At 44.5% G+C, this 27,395-nt stretch overlaps 1 protein-coding gene across 7 annotated transcripts; it reads right to left on the reverse strand.

Annotated features, from left to right (window-relative positions):
• Nucleotides 1-67: 67 nt before the first annotated feature.
• Nucleotides 68-27,284, reverse strand: BPGM (bisphosphoglycerate mutase). 7 transcript variants are annotated; one of them, XR_003997731.1, is made up of 5 exons: nucleotides 27,109-27,284; nucleotides 22,949-23,044; nucleotides 19,247-19,898; nucleotides 3,965-4,200; nucleotides 68-1,300 (listed from the first exon to the last, which is right to left on the reverse strand). XR_003997731.1 is itself a non-coding variant. In XM_030542636.1 (5 exons), the coding sequence occupies exons 3-4, from the start codon at nucleotides 19,845-19,847 to the stop codon at nucleotides 4,019-4,021; spliced, it is 783 nt and encodes a 260-aa protein (XP_030398496.1). In that variant the 5' UTR covers nucleotides 19,848-19,898; nucleotides 22,949-23,044; nucleotides 27,109-27,284; the 3' UTR covers nucleotides 68-1,300; nucleotides 3,991-4,018. The 7 variants fall into 7 exon arrangements, 5 of the variants coding, with proteins under 5 accessions (XP_030398496.1, XP_030398478.1, XP_030398475.1 ...); XR_003997729.1 differs by having other exon boundaries at nucleotides 68-2,163; XM_030542636.1 differs by having other exon boundaries at nucleotides 3,991-4,200.
• Nucleotides 27,285-27,395: the final 111 nt, after the last annotated feature.

Here is a 27,395-nt window from a genome sequence, read left to right on the forward strand (position 1 = left end):
CATCGTTTTCAGATCTATGGGAAGAATAGACGAATAAGGGAAAAAAGGGGAAGCCAAACCATTTTAAAGTTGCATTTCAGGTGGTTTATTGAATTTTAAAGAACTTGCCAGCTCTACAAGTAAATATTTACAAGAGTTCTCAACAGGATCACACAACAAACCACATATTTCAAACACATAAGCAAACCAATCATGCCTATGTCACCAGCTGTGGAAATGCTGTATTATTTCTGGAGCTCTGAGCATCTTCTAATTATGGATTGAGAAGGGTCACTGGCCTGCTTCTCATCCATCTCTTTGCTGTAAGATAACAGAGCCTGTAGATCAGGCCCCCTTCCCCATGAATGCTGGCTTCTGTCCACAAGTACACCTCACCTTCCCATTGTGTGTCAATAATATATAGTTACAAGGGATGCCAAGAGACCTGACCACTTACCAGCACTGAAACTCCTGGCTTGGGCCTCCAATTCTGATCCCTATTGAGGGGCATTTTATAGCCCCCAGGAGAAGATGAAGGTCTCAGTCTGTTGCTCCCTGCACTGGCAATGCTGAAGAGCATGGGTATTGAACCTTGGTGAGCTGCTGTGTCATCAAATAGAGTCTCAGCCCAAACAACTGCAGTCCAACTTCCGGCTGCACTCCCACTGCCACATGAGTTAAGAGAATTGCAAAAAAACAGTTCCATTTGAAACTATTTTTGATTTGCCCCACTCGACTGGCTGCTGAACCTAGGGCTTCTGAACATTTACTCAGCACTTTCCGTCCAACCCATCTACTTAAAGGTCAGGTGTTCTTAAGATCAGTGCTCCTTTCCCTTCTGCGTGAGAGCACGAGACACGGCTATCTAGCCCTGCCTGTGCGTTATGTGAAATGCCTGTGCAGTTTGGCTTATTTATCAGCATTCAAGCATTACACTGTATCTGCAGCATCTCAAGTTCCCAAAAATTCCTATGTTTCAGCTGGTTACCATACTGCAATGCCAAAGCAGTGCAGTATGGTAACCAGCTGAAAGCCATGCTCTGGCCTCAGCTCAGCTACACATCCATGAATCCCAGTGTGGCCAATGGGAGTTACGTGTATATAGCGGAGAACAGCAAGTGGTGCTGGTAGCCTTGGTTGCAAAACTATACTAATTATACTCTATAAAAAATACTAGATTTCCTATATTTCTTTTCACTCCCCTCCCCCACCACATTCAGGCATCTAAGAACATCTCAAAGCACACAGATGAGGGACTCCACTCCTGCTGAAGTCTGTAGTAGTGCTGCTTCATGAACATCTTCACCAGTGCTAGCGTCAGCTGTCACACCAAAGAGAAAGCCATGTTAGTGATGGGGCTTTTCAGTGTGGCTCTGGAAAGTGAACGTTCACTGATCGGCAGCCAACGTACTGATGCTACTGTGGAGGAGGAGATCATTTTTGACTCAAACACCATATACAGATGAATATATACAAAAAAACCCATATACCAGGCTGTAGGTTGCTTCAATGTCACAAGCATAGGTGATTGCAAAGAGGTTCTCATCTAGTGCACAATACATTTGAGGATTAAAATAAACTATGACTTTGTATTTTAGAAAGAGAAACTTTATCTTAAAAAAAAAAGAAAAGAAAAAAACACCAGGAGAGACTGCCACCAGCCCCCTTTTGCTAGTGCAACCTAACCAAAAATCCCAAGTGTCCAAATACCATTCATGTCAAGGAAAGATACCCAGCAATATGTCTGTTACAGTCAGCTTGTGTTAGTGACACAAGCTACTACTACACTCTGAAAGTCAGAGTGCTACAGAAGTGCAAGGCTGCTCAACTCGCCAGGGGGCAATCGTTTTCTTGAACCTATAAAATTCCAAACAAACAAGCCACTCACTGCAAAAAACGCTATGTGAGATTTTTACAGGCATTGCACTCAGGGAATTCATAGTTGTTCCCTCAGCAGTCATAGCTTGGCTGCACTGAACATACAAAGGGCCAAATTCTGCCTTCAGATAGGCACATGCAATTTCCATTGAAATCAGTGGGAGCTCTGTGCATCAGAGGGCAGAATTGGGACCACTGAAAGAGTTCAATTACTGGGATGGATTCAGATTTAAACTACAGCAGTTTTACACCAGTGCAAGAGAAATGAGAGTAAGGCCTCAAAGTGGAATTTCCTGACAAGAGTGCCTGTAAAAAAAAAAAAAAAAAAAAAACAAACAAACAAAAACACACTCAAGTTGAGGTTTTTTGGGTTGTTTTTAGAAAGGAAATTAAGACCACACACTGTAGTAGGCAGTTGTGATAAGAGGTTCACAGGAACAAACTCTGAAGTAAATTTTAACTCTCTCTACTGTTTACAGGATCACATGATGAAACAGCTGTATTTATTTCTTGGAGTGGCACTGCACATACATACACTACTCACTATTACAATCTCTCCAGTATTGCTCTTGCAAGGAGTTAATTTTGGGACCGGCATGGGAATCTCGCTTACAAAAATGTTTGTAGAGTTCAGTGGAGACCACTCTTCTCTAGCCCTTATCTGGAGCGCCACAGAGTGGTGAAAGTGGGGAATTTCAAAGGTTTGGATCAGGCCCTATTCAAAGTCAAGTCGGTGTTATCAGTGACTTTAATGGGAATGGGATCAAGCCTCTAGATTCTGTTACGTGCTTGAAACCTATCCCGATTCCTGTTCTAATTAAGGGCTAAGTCCATGACAAAAGTCTGAAGTTCTATTCATGCACTAACCTCTTTGTGCTCTGTGTTTTGAGGGCTAAAGTCTGCTGAGTTACATCAGTGAAATTTCACTAGGTTTGCATGCATGTGTACATTTCCCCTGAACAACCTGGCTGCAGGAGTGTCATTTCAGTGGGTGGTTTTATCACAGGGTGCCCGTCTCCTCTCTGGGAGCCCCATTTCACAGATAGGAACTGAGGCACTAAGGGTACATTTACACAGCCTACAGAAGCAAGCTTCCCAGCCTGGGTCGATAGACTCAATCTAGTGAGGCTTACACTAATGCTCTAACCCCTCTCCCAAGGCTTCAGAGCCCAAGCCATCCTGTCCAAGCGCTCTCTACAGAGCTATTTTCAGAGCACTAGCATGAGCCCCACAAACCTGTTTGTTGACCCAGAAGTTCACTGCTGTGGGCTGTGTCAACATACTAAGAAAGGCTAAGTGACTTGTCCAAGGTCACAAAAAAAGTCTATGGTAGAGCAGGGAGTTGAACCTGGGTTTACCTTGTCCCAGGTCAGTGCCCCAACCACTGGGCCATCCTTCACTTATCACTAGTGCAGCCTAGCAGAATTAAGCCCTAAAGACTGGTTTTGAAAGCAAGGCAAAGGGGGAAAACTATAGAGAGACAACTTCTTCCAAGCACACCTCACTCCACTGTGTGGATAGTAGGACTGCACTTTTTCTGGAGCAAGAATTAGCCTTGGAAGAGTCAAGCCACAAGATATTTTTGAAACACAAAAAAGTAAGCTGCTAGCAAAACAGCATTCTCAAGCACAGCTGCAATAAGATGAACAGAGTACACTAGTGCCACGGGCAGGCTTCTTAAGAGGACTTCCAGTAAAGAACAATCTAACTGGCACTTTACTACCAAATACATACTTTTTGCAAACTGGGAGCATTTAGTACTTGTGAAAGCGAGGGACTTCAAATGTTATTGGGAGCCAGGTGTTCTGCAGTGCAAGCTTTCCTCACAGAGCTCTGCCAATAGTTCTTAATCCTGACCTGTAATATGCCCAAGCAAGCAATATGGTAGGGTCTTTCTTGAGCAAAGATTTGTGGCAGACTAACAATTTTATGTTTTCCTTACTACCGCTTAGGATGAAATCAGCCGCTGCCTTTTCACCTGTAACCCACATTGGGATTTGAACTCTAGCCTCCAAAGGTGAAAGGCTGGTGTACTACCCTAATGCATAACTAGCACTCCTAATTAATATTTAAAATTAACAAGCTCAAAGTGCAACTTAACACTCACAAAGCACTACTTATTACCACACACACAAGGGAGTGGGGGCAGCATCCGGAAGCATTATTTCTTCTCAACAGGTTTGACTTTCCCTTGATCTTCCACTTTTCTGATGGCAGCTTGGATAGCTTCTTGATCACCTAGAAACTGGTGACGGCTAAGAGGACGCAGATTCTCATCGAGTTCAAGAAGCACAGGCACACCAGTAGGGAGGGTAACATTAACAATATCCTCGTCAGAGATGCCTGCAAAAAAGAACAAAAAATGCCACACAATTAAACCCAGCACAAGGCAACCTCCTGCCTTAAGATTGCCCCCATGTATCTCTGAAGACATTGGTTTACACTCTCTGCTGCAGCAGCAATCTGTTCAGCTAAGCAAGGAGTTGAGGTGCAGGGACTGTTATGGCTTCCTTATTGTCTGTCAGGCTCAATCTTAGCCCCAGTGCAGGCTAGCACTAACTTATGAAAACTGGCAACAGTCCCTAGGAGACTCTCAGTCAGCTGGAACAGGATATGGAGGGGTGGCATGGGAGCCAGCTAGATGCACACTGGGAACTTCCCTTCTGTGACCCCCAAGAGTCCCTAAATGCCAACTGGCAAAGTGCATACCATACCCTAACTCACATCAGGCTGGACGCACTGTGTAGGATGTCATATGCAAACTGGTAAGAAGCCGGGCATGAATATTATTGTGTGATTTATGTGCAGGCAGTGTATAAGGAATTATAGAGATGTGCTGGAACTATGTTCCTAAAGTGTGTTCAGCACACAGTGCTTAAGTCCAGCCTTTCCCAGACAAAGAAATGTTTTGCCTGCATCTCCAGTGTAAACTGAGCAAGGTGAGGCCAGAAACAATGAAAGTACACTTACATAGAAGGTAAACAAAGCCATCAAAACTAGCCAGTGCAGGAGAGATTTCCCACTAATGATCACAACAGGGGATGCTGTACCTCCAGAAAGCCTGCCTGCCTCTTGAAACAGAGATAATGGCTGTTGGGAAATATAAACAGGAACAGAAAGCCCTTTTGGCATTCATCACCTGAGAGACACAAGGAGCCAGAACTCTTGAAATGTAAGAAAGGTGGAACCTTCACTCAAGGGGACTGAAGTCTCTGGGGGCTGACTATAGGTGAGAAACCTACTTGGACAAAGACTGTTACTTGCTGAAGTAAACTTTAAGTCACTAGAAATCATGTTTTGTTTCTTGTAACCTTTCCTCTCTTTCAGTCTTGAAGTCACTGAAAACTATGTTCTTTGTCAATAAAGTTATTCTTGTTTTCTTACAAAGCCCTCTCACGGTGCTGTTGCACTTCACTTCAGTGTATGTCTCCAGCTCACCCGACAGGCTGATGGGCCCTCTTTGGAGGCAACAAATGCAATACCTTCTTGTGAGCGTCTAGGGAGAGGGACTGGACATTGCAGAGAGACGGCTCGGGGGAACTTGGGTTCACTGATTGTTACCTGCAAGGCAAGGTGTGGACTGGCAGCATCCTGAAGAATTTGCTAGGCAAGGCAGACAAGCTGGTGCGTTGGGGAGCTGATAAGTAGCTTAGCAGCAGCAAAGCTCACTCATATTGAGGCACAGCAGTAACATGCTGGTTTGCAGTTTTGGCTGACCTGAACAGGATGTTGTGACATTGTGCAGTCTATATGGTTTTATAAGAATAAGTGAATATACGTAACTGAGATATGCTTCATGCAAAAGGTCTCTTGTAAGATATCACTACAAAGCTTATCTACTGAGTGTAATCATCCTATTTGTATAAATGTACCACTTTTGTATCTGAAACTAGAAATATGAAGTATAACTGAGGGCCTATTGCAATTATGTAAAGTGTGGGCCATTAATGGTGGTTTGGAATCTTGATGACTCCCATTAACTAGAACCACTGTCTGCAAATGGCAGTTTTACCTGTAAGTCTTCCTGTATACCTGTGTGCTGGCAAGTGGGTAATGAAATCTTGCAGTGATGTGATCATGTCACCTGAACTGGAATCCATCTTTAACCTGGTGTCTTTCAGTTGAGGAGGGGGTGGGAACTCAGAGGGACAAAAGGATTCCCACCTTATGCAAAAGATATATAAAGGGGTAGAAGAGAACAAAGGGAGAAGAGTACCATCATGAAGAATCCCCTAGCTACCACCTGAGCTGGAACAAGAGCTGTACCGGGGAAGTAATTGTGCCCAGGCCTGGTGGGTGTCCAGGCTGAGGGGAAAAAAAAAAAAAAACCAAAAAAAACCCACAAAACTTACTGAAGCATCTCTGAGGGTGAGATTACCTGTATTTAGTTTAATTAGACATAGATTTGCGCATTTTGTTTTATTTTGCTTGGTGACTTACTTTGTTCTGTCTGTTACTACTTGGAACCACTTAAATCCTAACTTTCTGTATTAAATTAAATTACTTTTTACTTATTAATTAACTCAAGTATGTATTAATACTTAGAGATGTACAGTTGTTTGCTCCCCTATCAGTGTTAGAGGGCAAACAATTTATGGAGTTAAATCCATTTTATCCTGTAGAAAGCTTATGCAGGGTTATTTGGGTTTAGATCCCATTGGGAGTTGGGCATCTGAGTGCTAAAAACAAGCACAGTTCTGTTAGCTGTTTTCAGGTAAACCTGCAGCTTTGGGGCAAGTAATTCAGACCCTGTGTCTTTGTTGGAGCAGACAGGAGTGTCTGGCTCAGCAAGACAGGGTGCTGGAGTCCTGAGCTGGCAGGGAAAACAGGAGCAGAGGTAGTCTTGACACACCGGTTGGCAGCTCCCAGGAGGGTTTCTGTGATCCAACCCATCAGAGAGGTCAATGGGGGAATTCCCAGCAGAGGAAATGAAATCAGTTTCTTCTCCCTTTGGGCCACATAAGTGAGGCAGGGAAGAAAATCTGCCAGCAGAACACACATCTTTCTTGAAGGAGACTGTTTTGGGCAGGGACTTCCCTCCCCTACCTTCCACAGCATGTCTGCACAGTGCATAGCAGGGCAGAGCACTGATCTTTAATTGGTGCCCAAAGGCATGACTGCAGTATGAAACAACCTCTGCCACACAACCAATTTGTCAGTCCTTTCAAAGGGACAATTCAAGATTACCCTCCCTGTTTTTAAAACCCTGAATGCTCCAGCTTCTCTCATAAACCTTGTCTATAAAGACAGACTTAATTCTCCTGCTATTAGGGCAGACCTACACTGGGACCTTACAGTGGTATAGGTCCCAGGGCTGTGAAAAATCCACACCCCAAGCAGATACCCCACCCCACCTCAGACAGCACTATACTGACAGAAAAATTCTTCCATCAACCTAACTACTGCCTCTCAGGGAGACAGATTATCTATGCTGATGGGAGAACCCCTCCAGTAAGCACTGCTGGTATGGGTATGGCTACACTTGAGTATGAGTGTAGTCGGAGCGCCAGCACTGGGAGAGAGTTCTCCCAGCCCTGCACGTAAACCACATCCCTTACGGGTGTAGCTTGCAGCGCTGGGAGCGTCAGCACTGATTACACTGAGGCCACGTCCAGACTAGGATATTAAAATCGATTTTAGATACGCAACTTCAGCTACGTGAATAATGTAGCTGAAGTCGAATTTCTAAAATCGAGGTACTCACCCGTCTGGATGGCGCGGCATCGATGTCCGCTGCTCTCCGTGTCGATTCCGGAACTCCGTTCGGGTTGATGGAGTTCCGGAATCGATGTAAGCGTGCTCGGGGATCAATACATCGCATCCAGACTAGATGCGATATAGCGATCCCCGAGCAATCGATTTTAACCCGCCAATGCCGCGGGTTAGTCTGGACGTGGGCTGAGGCTTTACAGCGCTGTATCTTGCAGCGCTCAGGGGGTGTTTTTTCACACCCCTGAGCGCGAAAGTTGCAGCACTGTAAAGTGCTAGTGTAGGAGTGATAGCAGTGCAGCTGTAGCCATACCCTTGGCCTCCACTGATACAGTGCTACCAGTACCAGGGCTTGTCTACTCTTGAAACGCTACAGCAGCATAGCTGCACCAATGCCACTGCAGTGGTTCGGTGTAGAAACTAAAGACATCAAGGGGAGGGATTCTCCCACCAGCAAAGGTAATCCACCTCCCTGAGAGGCAGTAACTAGGCCTATGGAAGAATTCTTCTGTTGACCTAGTGTTGTCTATACCTGGAGTTAGGTCAGCTTAACTACATCCATCGAGTGGGGGGGGGGGGTGTCACACCCTGAGCACTGTAGCTGGGTCATCCTAACTTTTTAGTGTAGGCCAGGTGCAGACTTTTGTGCCAGACTTAGACAACATGGTAGTAAGAACACTTGTGTCCACCCGCCATTACTGCTCCCACTGCCACCAGATCAACAGTGAGAAAATTGCTAGAGTAAAGGGAGACTTATTTCTGTCTCCCTGTGTTTGCGCAGATTGCCACAGACAATCAGTGATGGGTCTTTTCTGCAGCTGCCACCATCTGGAGCAGTTTTCCCCTCTCTCTTTCCACCTGGTTGACTCTACAAAAGATGGCCATTTCTCTCTCCTACTTTTATTGAAGTCCACCTGTTTTTAATTCTGAAGCATTTTGGGGACTGATATTCTATAAGACAGACTACACAATAAAGCTGTATTGTACTGGTCACATAAATCACTAGAATAAACCCTCAATCAGTCCTTCCCAAAACACACATGGGCCCACACACACCAAACAGACAGCTCAAAACCAGTATTTAAATGTAGCCAGAGAGTCATTGTGGGTTGCTTCTACATAATGAGTAAAATTTTCAAAAGCATCTGAGTGATTTTGGAGCCTAAGTCCCCTTGACTTTCAGCGTCTACACTTTTGAGCTGGAAGGTATAAATTCCAACTCCTGGAGACATACCCACACTAGCTCTGCTCAAGCTAGTGCATTAAAAACAGAGTGCAGCCACCGCTGGGTGAGCAGTTGAAGGGACTAGTTGTTTTATGCTATTTTTAGAGCTGGAAATTTGCACCTTCAGCTTCAAGTGTAGGCATAGCCTTTGGCTCCTATATGAATAAGTAATCGTATACGTACTTGTGAAAATTTTGCCCCATGTCTACACATAGGTTTCCACCCCACAAACATCTGTGCAAGAGAGAAAGTTGATGATAATGTCTTGGATCCCCTTTAGGAAAGGGGGTTACAGAAGCAGATTGTAATTGGAAAGCTAGGTAGCCTGAAGTAATACAAGTTCAGAAAATAAACACAACCAACTTTCTAAACAGACTAACATGCCAAATGGACAAAGGGACAAGAGGCAAAGTACAGGTGAGCAGCTAAGAAAACAGACAGTTCTCACAGAGGCAAAGAGGTATAAATCGACAAATGATTTTCCCATTAAGTGGAAGGGAATGACCAACATATAAACAATCACGACATTCATAGCAGCACTGTGAACATGAGTGCAAGAAAAACACTGATCACAACTTGATCAGTTGCTTTAATAAAAAGGTTTAACTTCATTTAAAGCTCTCCATTGTTTGAGAGACTTTCAGAGCAGTTAAACAATAAAATTCCTTTGACCATGGGAACAGGATGGCAGATTAATCCTAACAGGATACTTATATCGCTTCACAACTGTACACTCCTTTAATTAAAAAAAAAGCTAAACAAAAAGTGAAGTTCACAGATCTCATGAGCAAATCTCATTGTGGTTTCAGTGTGAACTGAAGCAAGACTATTGCTGCAAATGACTGATTTGGGTTTAAACCCCAAAATTCAGGAGGACATATGCAGCTGGAGAGATGTTCACATAATTCCTTGCAAAATGCAAGCACCAAAGTTTGACAGCTTCACTCACTATCCTATAACTGATCAAAGTCAGTCTGTAAGACAGTATGACACTGGCTGAGAACAGAAGAATTCTAAGCAACAGCTCCAAGGACCTCAAAAGAGACTACTATATTCCAAGAGCATACTCTTAAGTCAATAAACTTTCTGCATGGTAATTCTAAAACTCTGGGCTGCTGTATTCTTCATTTAAATAAAGGCTGTAGGACGTATGTCTTGTATTCAAGGTTATGTGTTTGTAATGCTAATGATTTCAAAACTTCACATGGCACTCATGCTAAAGGATCCTTAAGCACTTTATAATCTATAAACCAAATTCACCCTGATGTAAACATGTGCAGATTTACTGATTTCCTTACAAACATGGAGAATTTGGCCTTCTACAAGTGAGGAATTGCTGTGTCCCCCACTCTAAAATTCAACCATTATTCAGTACCGATACAGCTACAGCACATCTGGTGAAGACACACTATGCTGACGGGAGCTCTCATTGACATAAAAAGCCCACCTCCAGCAAGCAACAAAAGCTATGTCAGCAGGAACAGCTCTCCCTGTGCACCCAAGTGCTTATGTCGGTGTAACTTGCAACACTCAGGTGGGTGGAATATTCACACAAGTGGACACAAGTTTTGCTGACAGAAGCTATGTCTACTCCACAGCCTAAGAAATGCCCAGACTGTTTAGATTGTGTGCCACCCGATAAGATCACAGCCAAAGGTGAGAGGTGAAGGAAGAAATCCAAGAGAGGTGCTTCACACCTGCTTGGTTACTTTTACCACAATGAGAGTATTTGCACATGGGAGCCTTTTACTCAGAATAAAGATATTTATTAAGCACATTGGGCACCCATTTCAGCTGCATGCTGAAAACTGCATAGAAAATCCAAGAGCACTTCCAGCCAGCCAGCCTGGCTAAGACACTGAACAGCAATCAGGACACTGGAAACGTGCCACTTGACTAGCATAAGTGTCAGCTAAAGCTGCTATCCAGTTACTTCACACACAGTAACACAAGCCAAGTGACCTTTCACTGCACTTCTGCATCCATACCAGTCCATGTTGAGATCCCATCCTCTCTCCCCCCATCTGAGCAGGGTAAGATAAGGTCAGTAGTTGAACACTGGCCCTCCAAGAATACCTAGGTGCTGCAGGAAACAATACTTATGATTCAGTAGGTAGGACTCATTCCTCAGAGTTACTACCAAGCCAGCGTCCCAGCATAGTGTTAGTGGGTACAGTATTACTAGAGATGTGGTCTTTCAGGAGTCTTAAGAGTAAAGTTTTGCCTACTCATGGTCATTTGCAAATTAGAGATGTAAAATGTTAACCAGAAAGCATTAGTCTTACCAGTTAACCAACCTTAACCGTTAACCCCCACGCCAGCTGGCCCGAGCAGCTCCAGCCAGCCCTTTAATCTGTTAACCATTTAAAATATAATTGCTTAAACAGTTAACTTTTTTAATGTTATTTACATCCCTACAATACAGCACGTGTCTTGGGGAGAGTCTAACCCAAATATTTGCATTCTGCCTACCTAAAATTCCTCCTGAAGTTGCAAGTGGGCATTCTATTTTCTACTTCCTGTCCCACAGTGGTGTGTGATGTTTTTGGTACCTGTTTAACAGATACCACATTCCACCTCAGTGATGGCAGCACCCATTTCAGGAGCAGGTGAAGTAAGTGATCCTTACTTTGTAAAGAAAAGGTCTGAAGTTATTGCAATGTTGTATCAGAACTAATTTCCAAGCACATTTATGCTACCAAATTTGATCCACTGAAACCCACTGGACTGCACAAGTGTTAAAGGTTTCTTATGCCATTATTCTCCTTCAATGTCCTAGAAATAAACCTTTGTTTGAGGTTTGTTCCTATAAGAGATATACCCCTTTGTAGTATATGTCACCCTGCAGGCTTAAGGACACCCCTGGAGCCAGATTCCAGTCTCTGGTCCAGACCCTTTAGGCAACCTTGTGTTGTCAAAGTGATGTAATTGCAGCATCTGAGGATGCCCTCCGCAAGGGAACAAGGACACAGCACTTGCTGGATAAACAGAAATCACTATTGGAACAGGAGTTGCACTAACTTTTGTTTAATGGGTAACCCATCAAATTACTGCTCTGAAACATTTCTGTTTAAGAAAATATTGTAGATGGGCATCTGATTGCACTGGCTTTCTAAAGTGACTCATTTTCAAGAGTCAGTCCAGCTTGTCTCATCTGCTTTTAATAAGCAACCTATGTATTTCAGAACCCCTATGAGGTCATTGTCTTACTGTTTACAAGCTTTTCCTTTCCTTCCATCTCTATGGTTACAGCAAAACAAAAACACAAGCCACACCAAATATCTGCCCCAATTAAGCAGTCCTTGCACCCAAACTGTATCTTCGGGACATGATTCTTCAGACAGAATGTACAGTATTTTGCACAGTACTAATCAAATTCCCTGACAGCCTGCACACAGTTGCAACACCATTAATGGCTAGGCAGAATTTGGCCAAGGATGTTTAGATTATTAAATGAGATTCCAATGTGTAATTAAGATACAAATCTGGCCCCCTACAAAGAACTCCATTAAAAAGTCTGGATTTACATAGGTATAGCAGCAGAATCTGGCTAGTAATCTTTACAGTACTCAGATTGCTTTAGTGAAACCGAGGAGGCAAAATAAAGGACATTTACATTAATGTAGTAAATTATATAGAACACTCATGAGGGCATTCCATGCCAAAAAATTAAAAATTCTGCATAAAATATTTTAAAATTCTGCAAATTGTATTTGTCAAATAAGTGTGGACGTTCCAGTATGGCACTGGGGAGCACAGGCCACTGGCCACACAGAGGTAGGAGATCACTGTGCAGCTTTCCACACACCGCCAGGACACAGACTCAGCAGTAAAGCTGCACCCAACCCCCACCCAGCGCAAAGACATACCTCAGGGCCCTGCCCATCTGTGCCAGGTGCACCACGTATGAGCAGGCAGGCTCAGCCCAGCAGGATCCAAGTGTGGAAGGGCTTAGTGTGGGGGGGATCCAGGTGTGAGGCGAGAAGGTTCTGTGTGGGACAATCTGGGTACAGGAGGCTCGGTGGGGGATCTGGGTAGAGAAGGGATCTAGGTACACAGGGTGTTGTTAGGGGGGTTCTGGGTGCAACCATTATGGGACTTTGCAGGGTGTCCAGATGCTGGGAGAGTGGGGCTTGTTGGGGGGGTGGCTCTGGGTGCAGTGAGGGGAGTAAGGCTCAGCAGAATAGTCTGGGTATGAGGGGGTCTGAATGCATGAGGGAGCAGCTCCCTGTACAGGGATCCCTCCCGCTGCAGCTCAAGGAGCAATGGGGGCAGGAAGCTGGGGAGGGGGGGAGGAGGAGGGAGAGTTTGCTCCTCCTAGAGCCGGGGGAGAAATCTGGGCATGGGTCTGACACAGCCCCACATGCCGTACAGGGGAAGAGGAAGTCCTACCCTTTCCAGCCCAGCCGGGACTAGCAGCTGAGCCCAGCACAGGGTAGGAGCCACCAGACAGGTCTTCTCCAGTCCACCTCCTGCCCCCCCGTGATTTACCTCTCTGCCAGCTGCCCTGGGCACCTGAAACATACTGCTGGGAAGGGCTGCATAACCACTCACATGTCTTCCCTTTGCTTCCCTGTCAAAAAGTCATTTTTCTGCAGGGAAGCAAAGAAATCTGCAGGGGACAAATTCTGTGCATGTGCAGTGGCGCAAAATTCCCTCAGGAGTATTAGAAATAGGTCTCACTCCTGTCACCCATAAGATTTATTTTTTTAATAGGGTCATGTCTTCCCTCCAAGCCATCATTGTGCTGGGATAGCAGTGCTACCTTTCAGATGAACTGTGACATTGATGTCTTGACCACATATGGTGGTCAAAGAACCCATCATAGTACCAGCACATGGTAAGGTGTTAAGCCAAGGTCCTGGCAAAATCCTCTTTAAGGAAACTATATTCTGCCTCTAAAATTTTCTCCTGCAGGCCTAACTAAGCAGTCTCAATCTGCCATTGACCAACAATGACAATTATAAACTAGCCAGGGAGGGGCCCAGAGCAAAGTGTAAGAAAGCATGCTTGGTCCTCACCCTCTGATGCTTAGAAACCACTCACTCTCCAGTGCATAGCACCTTCACATTTATTGTCTCACTAACCTGAATACATCTTGTGCAGGAAAGTATTGACAGTGGTTTCTCACCCTTTCCTACAGAGGTGAAGAAACAAATTTCCTCCCTTGGGATCTCAAAGCATACTGAGCTCTCCTATCCCAGTCATCTCCTTCCACCTCCCATTCAGCTGATAGTTAATTGGTTAATCAGTCCCCAGACTGATTGGGGAATGTGATTAATTAGCTTTCTCCAGAGGAACTTATGGTGCCTAAGGGTACATTTACATAGCAAATAAGAACCCACCACTAGCCCATGCCAGCAAATTCAGGCTCAAGGCACTCAGGCTGTGTGGCTGTCCCATTGCTGTGTAGCCTGAGCCCAGAAGTCTAAAGCCCAAGTTCTGGGCCCCTCCCATTCTGCCAAGTCCTAGAGCCCAGGCTCAAGCCTGAGCTGGAAGTCTACACAGCAATGAAACAGTCCCTGACTGCTGTAAGCCTGAGTTGGCTGGCATGGACCAGCCCTCGGTTTTTCTTTGCTGTGTAGACATACCCTAAGTGATCAGAGGGCTGGCTCACTTGTTAGCCTCCAACACTGTCATGCCAGGATTCACACACAGATCATTCCCTGCACATGTGCCCTTCTCACACGTACGTCAGCCTCATTAGCATCGTGTCCTGAGCACAGAAGACGACAAAGGGAGGTGCTACGCTGCCTGCCTGCCAAATGAGAAGCACGGCTTCAGACTCTGGTAAGTTGTGATAGCCCAGCCCAGGAGCTTGATTTTCCTACCCAGTCTGAGTGGGCAACCCAGCCTGCTTTGTGTCATGCCTGCAGTTTCAACAGGCTACATTATTTTTCTTCATTGCCTATCCTGGCAATTGCACAATACTGTTAAACAGCGACTGGGTTTTACACCAGAGGAGGCTGCATTTCAGTGGAGAGCAAAGAGAACAGTACCTCCCAGAAGCATACGTGGCTCTCCCCTCTCAACCACACAGAAGGGAAACTCAGTTGGTCCTGCAGTACCTGTATCCAGAAGGAGCACTCAGTGGGCCCACAGGGAGGAAAGAGCATCAGCTGGGAAGGGATGTAGAAGGTTCCTTATGTAAGGCTTGCACGGCAAAGTTAACAGCCTGGGGCTGCAGTCTCTTTTCCACAAGCCCCTCTGCAAGTTTTCCCCTTGAAATTATATTGTAAGACTACACACAGTAGTGAGCACTACACCTGGGAGCGTTTCCATGGTGGGGGCTCTTAAAGAAGGTCCTCAAAGTCCGAAGCCCCAGTTACCAGGAAAAATGCAGCAGGTTCCTTTGCAGAAGTATTTAAGAGGCTCTCCTGTGTGCACCCCAGCTTCACACTTAAGCAATGAAGGGAATCCAGCCTTTGAAGTCAGACTGCTGTACCGCTACTAAAATCTTATCACCATCTCTGGCCCTTAAATGCATGTGATCGGGTCATGCTGTACGTCCTTTTCATTAATTTCTATTTTTATTCCCCCCCCACCCCTCCTTCTCAAAACCACAATGTAGATATACACAGTTACAGGCAGCCAGGGTGCTGTAAGAAGCTTCAACCAGCAAGCACAAAACAGAGAGGGAAAAAGGAATTTAAGGGGGAAGATTTTCAAAAGCATAAATAGAAGTTGGACACTCAAGACTTACTGACATTCAGTGGGAGCCGACACCTAGCTGCACCAAGAGCATCAGGAAATCTCCCTTAAGTAGTTCTAAAGGCATCTACCACTGTCACAGATTACCTGACCAGGGCAAAAACAGCACATGCTCTTGGAGGACAATTTTATATCCCACTTTGCATTAATGGGCAGGATCACACAAATCACAGAGCCACATTTATCTGTCACTGACTTGAGGAGAATTGCACTGAGGATAAAATTGGGCCTGAAGGAGTTATTGAAGAGTTGATGCTGTAGAAATGAGAGCTTTTAAACAGTTTAGTTTGGGTGAAATTCACTCCTGTGCTGAGGAATTATGAATCATTTAAACACTAATCATCTCTCTGTGCAGGGGTTTGTTTCACCTCCAAATGCATGGGGGGGAGAGAAAGGAGAGGGAGTGTGTCTCCCAATCTGTGTTAAATATTGTTTTCAGCAGAATTGCTTGGCTGTTTGTTTTTTAAAAGCCATCTTCCATGGAAATCTCAACACATCCAGCTAAGCCTTGTCAGCCAGGAAAGTCTGCCGCTCCAGAGCAGGATTTTTTTTGTAATGTAGTTAGCAAGCCTGAGCCTTTCAAGCTTTGTTGTAATTAACCATAATGAGGGCAATGCTCATGTCCAAGGAACTACTTGGCCTGGATTTAGAAGCAGCTGTGTTTTGTTTTGTTTTTTAAAAAAAAAAGGAAAAAAAGACACACGTTTGAGTCAGCGAAACCTCTTTAGGAAAGTCTTTTGCTGAAAGTTTCTCTGAAATGATTAACTTATTTTACCTGTCTTAACCTAAGAAAGGAAAATCTTTTAGTACTTACTTCCGTTCAAAGCCTCTTGGCTTAAAATCAAGGTATATTCAGCTGGAGTCTCAAAAGATAAAGCAGTCAATATAACCAAAACATTAAGAAGTCAGATTTTTAATACCTAGGTTCAGACATTGTGAGCCTGATTTTCAGACGTGCCAAGAACCCACAACTCCAGCTGAGTTAATGGGAACCACATGTGTTTGGAACCTCTGAAAAGAGTCAGGTCCAAGATATCCCAAGTTGGTCACCCAAAAAGATAGTGGCCACTCAAAATTGTTGGGCCACACAAATTAATCTGCCACTTAAAAAGACAGCAGAATCAGGATCTACTCAGGCAAGACTCCAGCCAGTGAGAGCAAGGGGCTCAACACCTTTCAGGAAAGGGTCAGCACCTCAGAGGGCAAGTCCTCCTCCATGGCCACATTTAACTTCAATGGGAGTTTTGTTCAAGTATAGATTGAGTATTAGATCAGAAAAGAAAGTGGCATGTTGGGGTGTGACCAGAAGGGTGCAACTCTGCTCGGCTGTGTTATTTCTCTGCTGTAGTACATATGGTGCCTTATGGACCATACACATCTGATTTATGCTTACAGCAGTCCCTAGGCTAATCTAACTTATGCTGAGGATTGGACAGCTGTAGCTTCATAATCAGGGAGCTGTAACCAGATCTAACTCTCCTTCTACACCTGCATCAAGATCCAGTTGGTGCAGGACAGACTCTGGTTACAAACTCACTCTATAGTCTGTAGGGTTAATCACTGACATAGCTGGCTCTGAACACAGTTTGTGTCTGCATACAGTGTGGTTAAAAGTTACACAGGAACTGTGCTCACCTAGCAGTATATCCCCCTTGCCAGTGGGTTTGGCTGGCACATGGCTGTTTTCCTGTAGCTAACTGACTCAGTGCACTTTTTTTGTGGGCACAAGACATCCATACCATGTGAGTATAACTAGTTTGGCAATTTCTTCCCAGCTCTGTGAAGTACTTTCCAGAACACACCTAGCATGGTATCCAGAGAGCAGGGAGTGTATGTTCTCTGCACACTTTGGTGAGAATACTTGCCTAGACTGTCCTATAAAGAAAGTGATATTGGGCAGTGCAGTTAGGTGCAGATACACAAACATGGACCAGATGATACAAGTTAGTGTAACACAGTGCTTCTATCTACTTGCAACCAGCAGAAGTGACTACACCTCTAACAGATTACAAAACCATGGTTAAACAAAATTTTAAAAAAAGAGTCATACTGTGACCAGGACCTACATCTGTAACTGAAGAACAGGAAAGTGGATTGTGATAGTTTCTGGAGGACCTAAACTTGGACCCATGTTTGTATAAAAAAGGCCTGTTCCAAAATTGGTCCTGGTCTGTGCCAGCTCACACCTCCTCAGCCCCTAAAGGAATCAGTAAACCTCTGCAAGGTCCAGGAATGCAAGTTTAGCTGTTCACTGCGAAAGGATAGTATATGTACAGATGAATGTTTTAACAAGCATCTACCCGACACAGTATGTCAATACAACACTGACTTATCAGTGATGTGTCATGAGCAATTACTCTTAAAAGATATACATCACAGTAACAGATAAGTATTCCCCTCACACTTATAGCCAGGCACTTTAACGATATGGTGAGTGGAAAAACAGTATAAAATCTGTTTGTATCAATCATTGCAGTAAAATAGGGGACAGAGGAGAAAAACAAAAACGGAGGGCCAGATTCTGATCTTGGTCACATGGGTGTCTATTAACTCTGCCGAAGCTGGACTGGTTACCCTCCTGTCATAAACAGATAGTTAAGGGTTAATGTCTTACCTGTAAAGGTTAAGAAGCTCAGTGAACCTGCCTGACACCTGACCAAAGGACCAATGGGGGGGACAAGATACTTTCAAATCTTGGTGGAGGGAAGTCTTTGTTTGTGCTTTTTGGGTTGTTCTTTGTTGGGATTAAGAGGAGCCAGTCGTGCAACCAGGTTTCTCCAGTCTTTCTGAAAACACAGTCTAGTTCAAAATAGTAAGTAATAGCTAGAAGGCAGAAGAGTCTTGTTTGTTCTCTTTATTTGCAAATGTGTATTTTGCTGGAAGGATATTTTACCTCTGTTTGCTGTAACTTATACTTAGGCTGAGGGAAGGGAGTCCCTCTGGTCTATGTAAAGCTCAGACCCTGTAAACATTTTCCATCTTGATTTTACAGAGATTAAAAAAAATAAAAAAACTCTTTAATTAAAAGCTCTTTTCAGAACCTGATTGATTTTCCTACTTGTGTAAAACAAGGGGGTTGAGTCTGAACTCACCAGGGAGTGGTGGAGGGAGCGGGGTGGGGGGTTTGGGGTTAATTCCTCTCTGTTATAGGATCCAAGGAGTTTGGATCAGTGTACTTCTCAGGGTAAGTCTGGCAGGGGGAATGGTTTATTTCTCTGTTTTAAGACCCAAGGGATATGGGTCTTGGTTCCCCAGGGAAGGTTTTTAGGGGACAAAGTGTACCAAACACTATATTTTGGTTGGTGGCAGTGTTATCAGGTCTCAGCTAGGAATGAAGCTTAGAGGGGTACATGCAGGTCCCCACTTTCTGGACACTAAAGTTCAAAGTGGGAATAAGACCTTGACACCTCTTTTTACACTGTTGTAAATCTAATCACTTAGAAGATGAAGAAAAAGCAAACATTGTGTTGCAATGCCTTCCTCCCATCCGATTTTTGTTCAAGAGACCAACCTATTATTTAGTCCTTCAACACCACAGATATTAAAGCTCCCATGAGAACTATCTTATGGGATCAAATGCTGTTTGTCATTTAAGACAGTGTACTGTTGCAAGTGTGGCAAAACTGGCTCTATGTATCAAAATGCAAAACCAGGGTTGGATCAGCAAAGACAACCACTTTTTAAAACAAAACAGAAGCCTGGTTACTATTACTACTAAAGCAGAAAGATTGTGAAGATCTTTACCTTCCAGATGCTTGAGCAGTGCCCTAGTGCTGTTTCCATGAGCAGATACGAGGACCATTTTGCCGCTTTTCAGTTCTGGTGCTATCTTTTCATTCCAATAGGGAAGGAGTCTCTCCAGAACTTCTTTTAAGCTTTCAGCCTTTGGGAGCTTGTCCTGTGACACATCACAGCATTTATATCTGCGATCATTATAGATCTCTTTGTAGTAAGGATGAGATTCAGTTATGGGAGGTGGAGTAACATCATAGCTTCTTCTCCATATTTTCACTTGCTCTTCACCATGGTTCAGAGCCATTTCGGCTCTGTTGAGACCTATCAGTGCACCGTAGTGGCGTTCGTTCAGACGCCATGAGCTTTGGGTGGGAACCCATTCTTGCCCCATCTCTTCTAACACCAGCCAAGCAGTCTGAATAGAACGGCTTAGGATGGATGTAAACACATAGTCAAACTGAAAACCTAGTGCTTTGAGGTGTTTCCCACAGTTCCGAGCTTCCTTTATCCCATCGCTGCTCAGTTTCTGATCCACCCAGCTGCAAAAGCGGTTCTCTTTGTTCCAGGCTCCTTCCCCATGCCTTAACAGAACAAGTTTGCACTTAGTCATTTTGATTCTGGCTTCACTCCACTTATAGTCTAGTATTTAATGTTGATCCATCTAGACAAGAGATATGAAATGAGTATGTCACTAAAGAGCAAAGTAAAATTAAGTCATATGTACTTTAAGTGTTGTGTCCACTAAAGGAAGTTCTTTTGTGTCCTCTGTGCTAATTACTAGCCTCTGCATTCTTTTCCTCCCCACTACATAACAAGTGACCACCACCTTCCCTTAGTGTTCACTTCTTCCACTCAACCTGTAATTTTTAGCCCACTTAGGTCATGCTGCTACACTAATTAAAGCAGCAGAGATACAATCAGATCTGACATCCAGGCTTCCCTCAAGTCCTCGTACAGTGCAACATTGGTCTACAGGCCTGATAGTGTTTCATTACAGTTCCCCAGACAATCTTCATTCTGACCATTATGCCAGTCTATGTTCACTCTCCTTCCATTCCAGTAAACTTTGTCCACAACTCCCCTTAGGCCTGGTCCACACTTGGAAGGGGGGGAGAAATGATCTAAGATATGCAACTTCAGCTACGAGAATAGCATAGCTGAAGTTGACATCTTAGATCACTTTCCCTCCCATACTCACAGCGTAGGATCGATGGCTGAGGCTTCCCCCATCAACTCTGCTTCTCGCTTTAGTGGAGTTCCGGAGTCGACAGCAGAGCATTCAGGGAATCAATTTATCATGTCAAGACGAGATATGATAAATAGATCCCCAATAGATCAATTGCTATCTGCCAATTCGGCGGGTAGTGTGGACGTACACATGAAAATCATCCCCTTCCACTCATCCAGCCACATTCTTGGCAGATGAGCACCTTAAGGCCATTCTAGGATGCACATAATCAGTGAGCCTATTTAAAAAAAAAAATTAATAAATAAGCAAGCCCACAGAAGACACTGGATATTCCTTCCTCTTGATTTCCAAGTAAATCGCATTTCCTTTGTGTTCACGGATTAGACTACAAGATGTTCATGCAGGGACCACAGCACTTCCGCATTTTGAGCATTGGCCTGCTAAACCCAGGGTTGTGAGTTCAATCCTTGAAGGAGCCATTTAGGATCTGGGACAAAAGTCTGTTTGGGGATTGGTCCTGCTTTGAGCAGGGGATTGGACTAGATTACCTCCTTAGGTCCCTTCTGACCCTGATATTCTATTATTTCTTGTACAGCATCAGGCAAATTTGGAGTTACTAAATTTTAACAGCATCATCCAGAGGAAAGCTATCAAAACACAGCACATTTTCTTTTTGTTTATCTGTTGCCTTATCAACAGGTGTCTTATCTTCAGTGGGAGATGGATTGTGCTGTTCAGCTAACGTTTTCCAGAGTGGCCACAGATTTTTGGGTGCCCAGCTTGAGATACCTGGGACCTGATTTTCAGAGCTGCTGAACATCTGCAACTTCCATGAACACCGACTGGAATTTTGGGGGCTCAGTCCCCAAGTCTCTCAGGCTGGGAACCCCAAAAGTCTCCAGCCATTTTTGACCTTACATTATGAATGGTGTGGGCCAGGGACCATGCATTCCACTGCCTTCTGAACAGCACAAAACACATCAGCTATTCAGATGGGCTAAATGACCAAATGGAATCAGTGTTTTGATGCTGCTGACTACAACAGTGTGATCACACTGAACGGTGTGCTAGAATTCTCAACCATCCTCATGGAACAGAGTTTACAGACATAACACAATGGTACCGTGAAGCACTTCTTCCAGCTACACAGTTCAGTTTGGTTACTATTCGCAGCTGCTATAGCAATACAAGCCCCAGTCATGGATCAGGACCTCACTGTGCTAGGTGCTGTACAAACAGAACAGGAAAGTCTCAGTCCTAAAGATCTTACAATTTTACCTTATGTTTCCAAAGCATCTGCAATGGGGTCTATCGGGCTCTCTCTGCACCCGGCTGAATACATCAGCATCCAGACACCCCTCAGCTCAAGGAAAACCCACACAGGCCAGGTTACCAACAAAACTAGTTGCTGTGGGGGACTAGAAGAGCCAGGAGGAGACACTGACCAGTTGGGAGCCAGCAAGTCAGTGAAGGCTGCTTGCCTGCTCCCTCTCAGGAAGGGTGCTGGTGAGGCTGCCACAGGAGAGGTGCTCCTCAGTAGTAACCCACTATCTGATGTCAAGCTCTTGGCATTGGCCATTCAGCTCCAGGCAGGCTTCCACAGGGTCCCAAAGCATTTTACAGGAAACCTGCAGACCTCTTCAACAAAGAATGGAAACCAGATGGACAAGTGGGAGGGGAAAACAAAAGATGAAGGTAACAGAGTAAAACATCTGCTTTTACAGAAAAAGGGCCACAGATCTTTAGTCTCCATGGAGAATTAGGAGAACTTAGTTCTGAATCTCATTGACACATGTCCTACTCCACACACCCCCTAAATTCATAGAAATCAGGTGTGTACTACAGAAAGCTCAAGTCAACCCTGATGGGGCTGAAACTTGTGACTCCATAAATTGCAAGCAAGATGCTTACAGTATTAAGCCATCTCTTTGAGAGCCTAGTGTTCTAAGAAAAAAATGCCACAAAGCATTTCTCCCTCTGGAGGAAAGAGGAAAAAAGTGCTTCCCTTTCAGTGGTCTCCTCCTACAGAGACTTTAAAAATATGCTGCCCACAACAAGATACCATGCAAGTTCCTATAGCACTATAACCTGTATAAACCATGGGCTCTTTATGAGAAGGTTCATTTTCTAGATATTGAACGTTTATTGCCGAGATCAAAGGACTGTATCATCCACAGGAACTGGTCAACTGATTTACAAGTCCAAATTCAGACCGGATGTGACCAGAAAGGCAAGAAAGTTGCACCCCCTTATGTCAGTTCTGAATTGGGCACCACGGGAGCCCAACACAAGTCACTAAGGGATGGCAGGGGAGGGGGGAAAAAAAAAAAAAAAAATAGATGAATCCACCTAGAAGTAAATTTGTCTTGGGCGTAACTATGGATTTCAGTAAGTTATATACACTAGTCTCATAATTATATTTAGAGGGGAGGGGTGGAAATGTGTCTCCTTAAGTATCAGCACAATACTGAAATAATAAGCTTAAAAAAAAACTAGAGTGACATATGGAAGTAATTCCTCACCTGAACTATTGCAAATGCATTCCACTGGCACACACCCCCAGACACAGAGACTTGAGCTGCTGTCAAAAGAACATCATGGCCTCAGTATGAAGCTATCTGCAGGAAAAGAAAAGGCAGTTAGAGTCTTGCCACAGGAAGGAACTACACCGACAACTAGTCATGCCAATGCTGTCAACAAAGTGAGCCACCAACCCTGCCTCTTTGGGTAGGTCTACATGGCAGCTGGGTGCATGCCTTCCAGACCAGGCAGATAGAGACTCACACTAGCTCCGCTTGAGACAGTGCGCTGAGAATAGCACTGTGGATGTTACAGCTCAGGCTAGCTACTCAAGTTCAGTCCCACACAATCTCCTGGACCCAAGTTTTGGTAATTAGCCCAAGCCTTCACCAGTGCCGCAACATCCACATTTGTATTTTAGCATGCTTGCTTGAGCTGACCTAGTGTGAATCTGTCAGCCTGGGTTGGGAATGACCACTCAGCTGTGAGAGATACAGATCAGGCACTTTAGAAGAGAGAAATCTGCTTGCCTCCCAGATATTCCAAGAAGCCACTAACCACACTTCTGCAAAGACTTGTTTAGGCAGCACAGTCTATGTCTTGAAGAGCTTACAGACAAATATGATACAGGCAAGAAACAACAACAACAACAACGGGAATACTGCCAATGTAGAAAGACTTCACTGAAGAAGTGGGTTGGACTTGTGGAGTTTGTCCAAGTGAAGGGGGCAGCCTGGTAGAAGGCACAAAGCCCAGCGCCAGGGGAAGAAGCTCGCTAGGAAATGTGGAGGAGTTTAAGCAGCAATTGAGGTCGAGATGAGAGTTGTATTAGGGTGTAGATGTAAGGATGGAGCTGTATCTTACAGATGAGATGTCTGTTGTTCCACTCTGCTACACACAGTGAAGCCAATGAAGCTACACTAGACTTAAACAGCTGTGACAAGAGTGGGGACTCAGATCTGAGAAGCCTGAAGTTAGTGCTGAAGAACAGAAGCTAGTGAAGGATTTGAGAAGAGAAGTGATGTGGCTGGAGCAGTGAAAATAAATATGATCTTGGGAGTCATGTAGTTGTAGCCTGGAGGCAGGGGATGAGGGAAAAGAGGTGCATTGCAGAGCAGGAGCAGGAGGTTACAGTACTATAGATCAGAAGCAAACATGGAATGAAGCAAAGTTACAGCAGCAGGAATAGAATGTAGAGACAAGATAACAGAGGAACAAACAACAATTCATAATTAGAAGAAACCGATATATGGGAAGTGAAGGAGAAAGAGGAACCAAAACCCAAGCCTCTGAACCCCACCTGCTGGGGCTGAGCAAGAAATTGATGACTCTAGCTCTCTAGAGCAAGATCCCTAACATCCTTACATGTGGGTTCAGAGAAATGGAAGTTACTGATTGCCTTCTACTCTGGGAGACACTGACCCTGTCTCCCTGGGTGAAGCAGGCAGAGTCACCTGTAGGGAAGAAAGCTGGGAAAAGTGACAGAAAATGGAGAAGAGATCAGCTGCCTCTGTGCCCAGCTACATGCTGTTCATTTAGAAACCACTCACATGCAAAATATCCCAGTTGCTATAAACAGAATAAAAGTCAATGGTTTGTGCATTGCAGAGTACTCATACTCATCAGTGGAGACAAAACTCTGCACTGGTTAGAGAAAAATCAGGTAATTGCGCTTGCTCAGGAAGCATCCTGCACCTGCAGTTATCTGGATTACATGAACAAATACAGGATTTTGCCTACATAACATTTTGCCATGGGGAGAGGGATAGGTCATTGGTTTGAGCATTGGCCTGCTAAACTCAGGCTTGGGAGCTCAGTCCTCGAGGAGGCCATTTAGGGATCTGGGGCAAAAATCAGTACTTGATCCTGCTAGTGAAGGCAGGAGACTGGACTTGATGACCTTTAAAGGTCCCTTCCAGTTCTAGGAGACAGATATCTCCCTTTTTTTATATTTATTTTTTATTTTGCACAGTCCTCCCACTGCAGAGATTTGAACACATTTGGGTCAAATGGGCTCATCACTGTTGCCATTCCGATTTGGTAGCATTTTAGGTACACTGAACACAAGGTGAAGGACAAAGGTGAATAAGGCCCTTTATTTGAAACAAATAAAATTAAACTGCATTTTTAAGCTTTCCAAAGCTGTGTTCTCTCCTTATTTTAAAAGGCCATGGTATCTCTTCTAGGAAGAAATAGAAACACAAAAGAACACACATTCTCTATTAAGCCACAGTGGACTTTTCCAATACTTTCAGATCAGTTTTGTATTTCCATAAGCACATAGGTATATTTAGTATCTAAATACACAACACTACCATTTGTCACAAGTGAAGTTATACATTTTTCAGCGTCAGTGAACTGGATGATCTTTTATCAGAATTAAGATTTTTTTTAAAAAGTAGCTGAATTTGAAAGCTTCAGAATTGACGGTCATAAAAGTCAGAAGGGTCGGGGGGAGACGGGGACACGGGGACCACAGACTTGAAAAATGTACCTTGGATGATTTAACAAATGTACCTAAGCAACAAAGGGAGCCTAAATCCTATTTTCAAAAGTGATTTAGGCAGTGAGGCATCTTGTAAATCCCAGTCAAAGGAGTTAGGTGGATGTGGCCATACAACTCACTCATGCACCTTTGAAAATTTCTGCATAAGTGAGTTAGGTGCCCAAACCTACCTAACCCCTTAGATAGAGATTTACAAGGTGCATAAATGCTTAAGTCACTTTCGAGACTAGGACTTTAACACTTCTGAAAAATTTTATCCTTTGCCTGTCCACAGGGCCAGGGCTTTGTTCAGTTAGGTTTTAAGTGACTCAAGCCATAGCGCTTCCATCACTTTCCCTATGATCTCAGTCTGATAAAAAAAATTGTTCCTGATATCTACTGAAAATCCCCCTCCCCCCCTCATAATGTCTTGTTATTGATATCCTATAGTGCCACACCAAATAGATTCTTTCCTCTTTGGATATGGCACCTTTCAAGTATTCATGGATAGTTTCATGTCCCACTCCACCTTTTCAGCCTATTTTCAACATCACATCACTTTGATTAGTTAAGAATGTTCTCATCACAAAATGCTCGGGTTTCAATCTCAGACCTGACGCACACACCAGTCCCACTGAAGTCAAAGGACTTTAGGCCTGATTCTGCTGTCCTTATGAAGGCTACCGTAGAACAGCATATTTGGCTGTGCCTTACAATGAAGCAAAAGGTAACTGTTGTACATGGCAACATCTCAGACTGGCACAGCCTTGAATACAATGCTGTCTCGAGGCCCAATTTTCAGAGGTGCTGAGCACCTGCAGCTCCCACTCTAGGGTGACCAGATGTCTTGATTTTATAAGGACAGTCCCGATATCTGCGGCTTTTTCTTATATAGATGTCTATTCCTCTCCCCTCCCTTCCTCTCCACACACACTCTTGTCCCAATTTTTCACCCTTGCTATCTGGTCACCCTATCCCACTCTGACCAGATGACATGGCTCTGAGCACCTCTGAAAAGAAAAAAATATAAGTTCTGAATGACATATCTGTTTCTTTTGAAAACACTCCCCGTTCATAAAGGCATTACTGCACAGCACCTCAGAAATTGCTCATTTAGCAAAGAAACTTTTTTAAAAATGCTATTTTCCCAAGCAACAATCCCCCTGCCCCATCATTTACACTGCACAGCTCACATTTGTAATACACACACCATGGTAGTAAGAGCCCTGGAGGAAATTAAGTTGTCCCAAGTGGCCTTCATGCGGCTAGAGAGAGATCAGTAGCGCTAAGAACTAGCGCTTCTGTTCGATGGGCCAGCGTGCCTCAGTATAGCTGACCGCAAATCCTGACTCACATCACAAATGGAGAGAACCTACAAGCCATCCTCCCTCCCCGCAGGCTGGCGTCACCAGCGCACGCTCCGCTTGTACTCCGCATGGCCAGCCGGCTCGGGGCAAGCCGCTCGGACCACGAAGAGCCCAGGAATACGAGGTGCATTGGCAGAGCTGGATTGGGGACGCCGGGGGGGGGGGGGGCGGGCGTTGCATTTCCACCAGCCTCGACTGTGCCAGCAAATCCCTCCTCTGCATGAGCAATTCACCCCTCTGGGTTTACCAGTGCAACCCCCCTCTCGCTGGCTGTGTTAATTAACCCTTCTCCCAATCAAAACACTTTTACCTGGCAGAGAGCAGAAGAGTGAAACCCCCCAGCAATATCAGTGCAGCGGCTCCCGGCAGCCAGCAGCAGCCTCACGCTAACAGGTTCAAACCGGCTCCTAGAGACCGCCGTGTGAGCGGGGTGTTGAGCTGTCACTCATTAAATAGCCGGGCCGCTCCCTATCAGAGCCGGGCCTAGGGCTGGACTAGGTGACCTAATCTGTTTTTTTCGGCTCTAATTTCTGTGATGCTGTGGGCGGAAGAGACTTTGATTGGCTGGTGGACCAGATAAACGTAATCGAAAGCCAA

The sequence above is a fragment of the Gopherus evgoodei genome, chromosome 1, assembly GCF_007399415.2.
Source record: "Gopherus evgoodei ecotype Sinaloan lineage chromosome 1, rGopEvg1_v1.p, whole genome shotgun sequence".
In the NCBI taxonomy this organism is placed as follows: domain Eukaryota; kingdom Metazoa; phylum Chordata; order Testudines; family Testudinidae; genus Gopherus; species Gopherus evgoodei.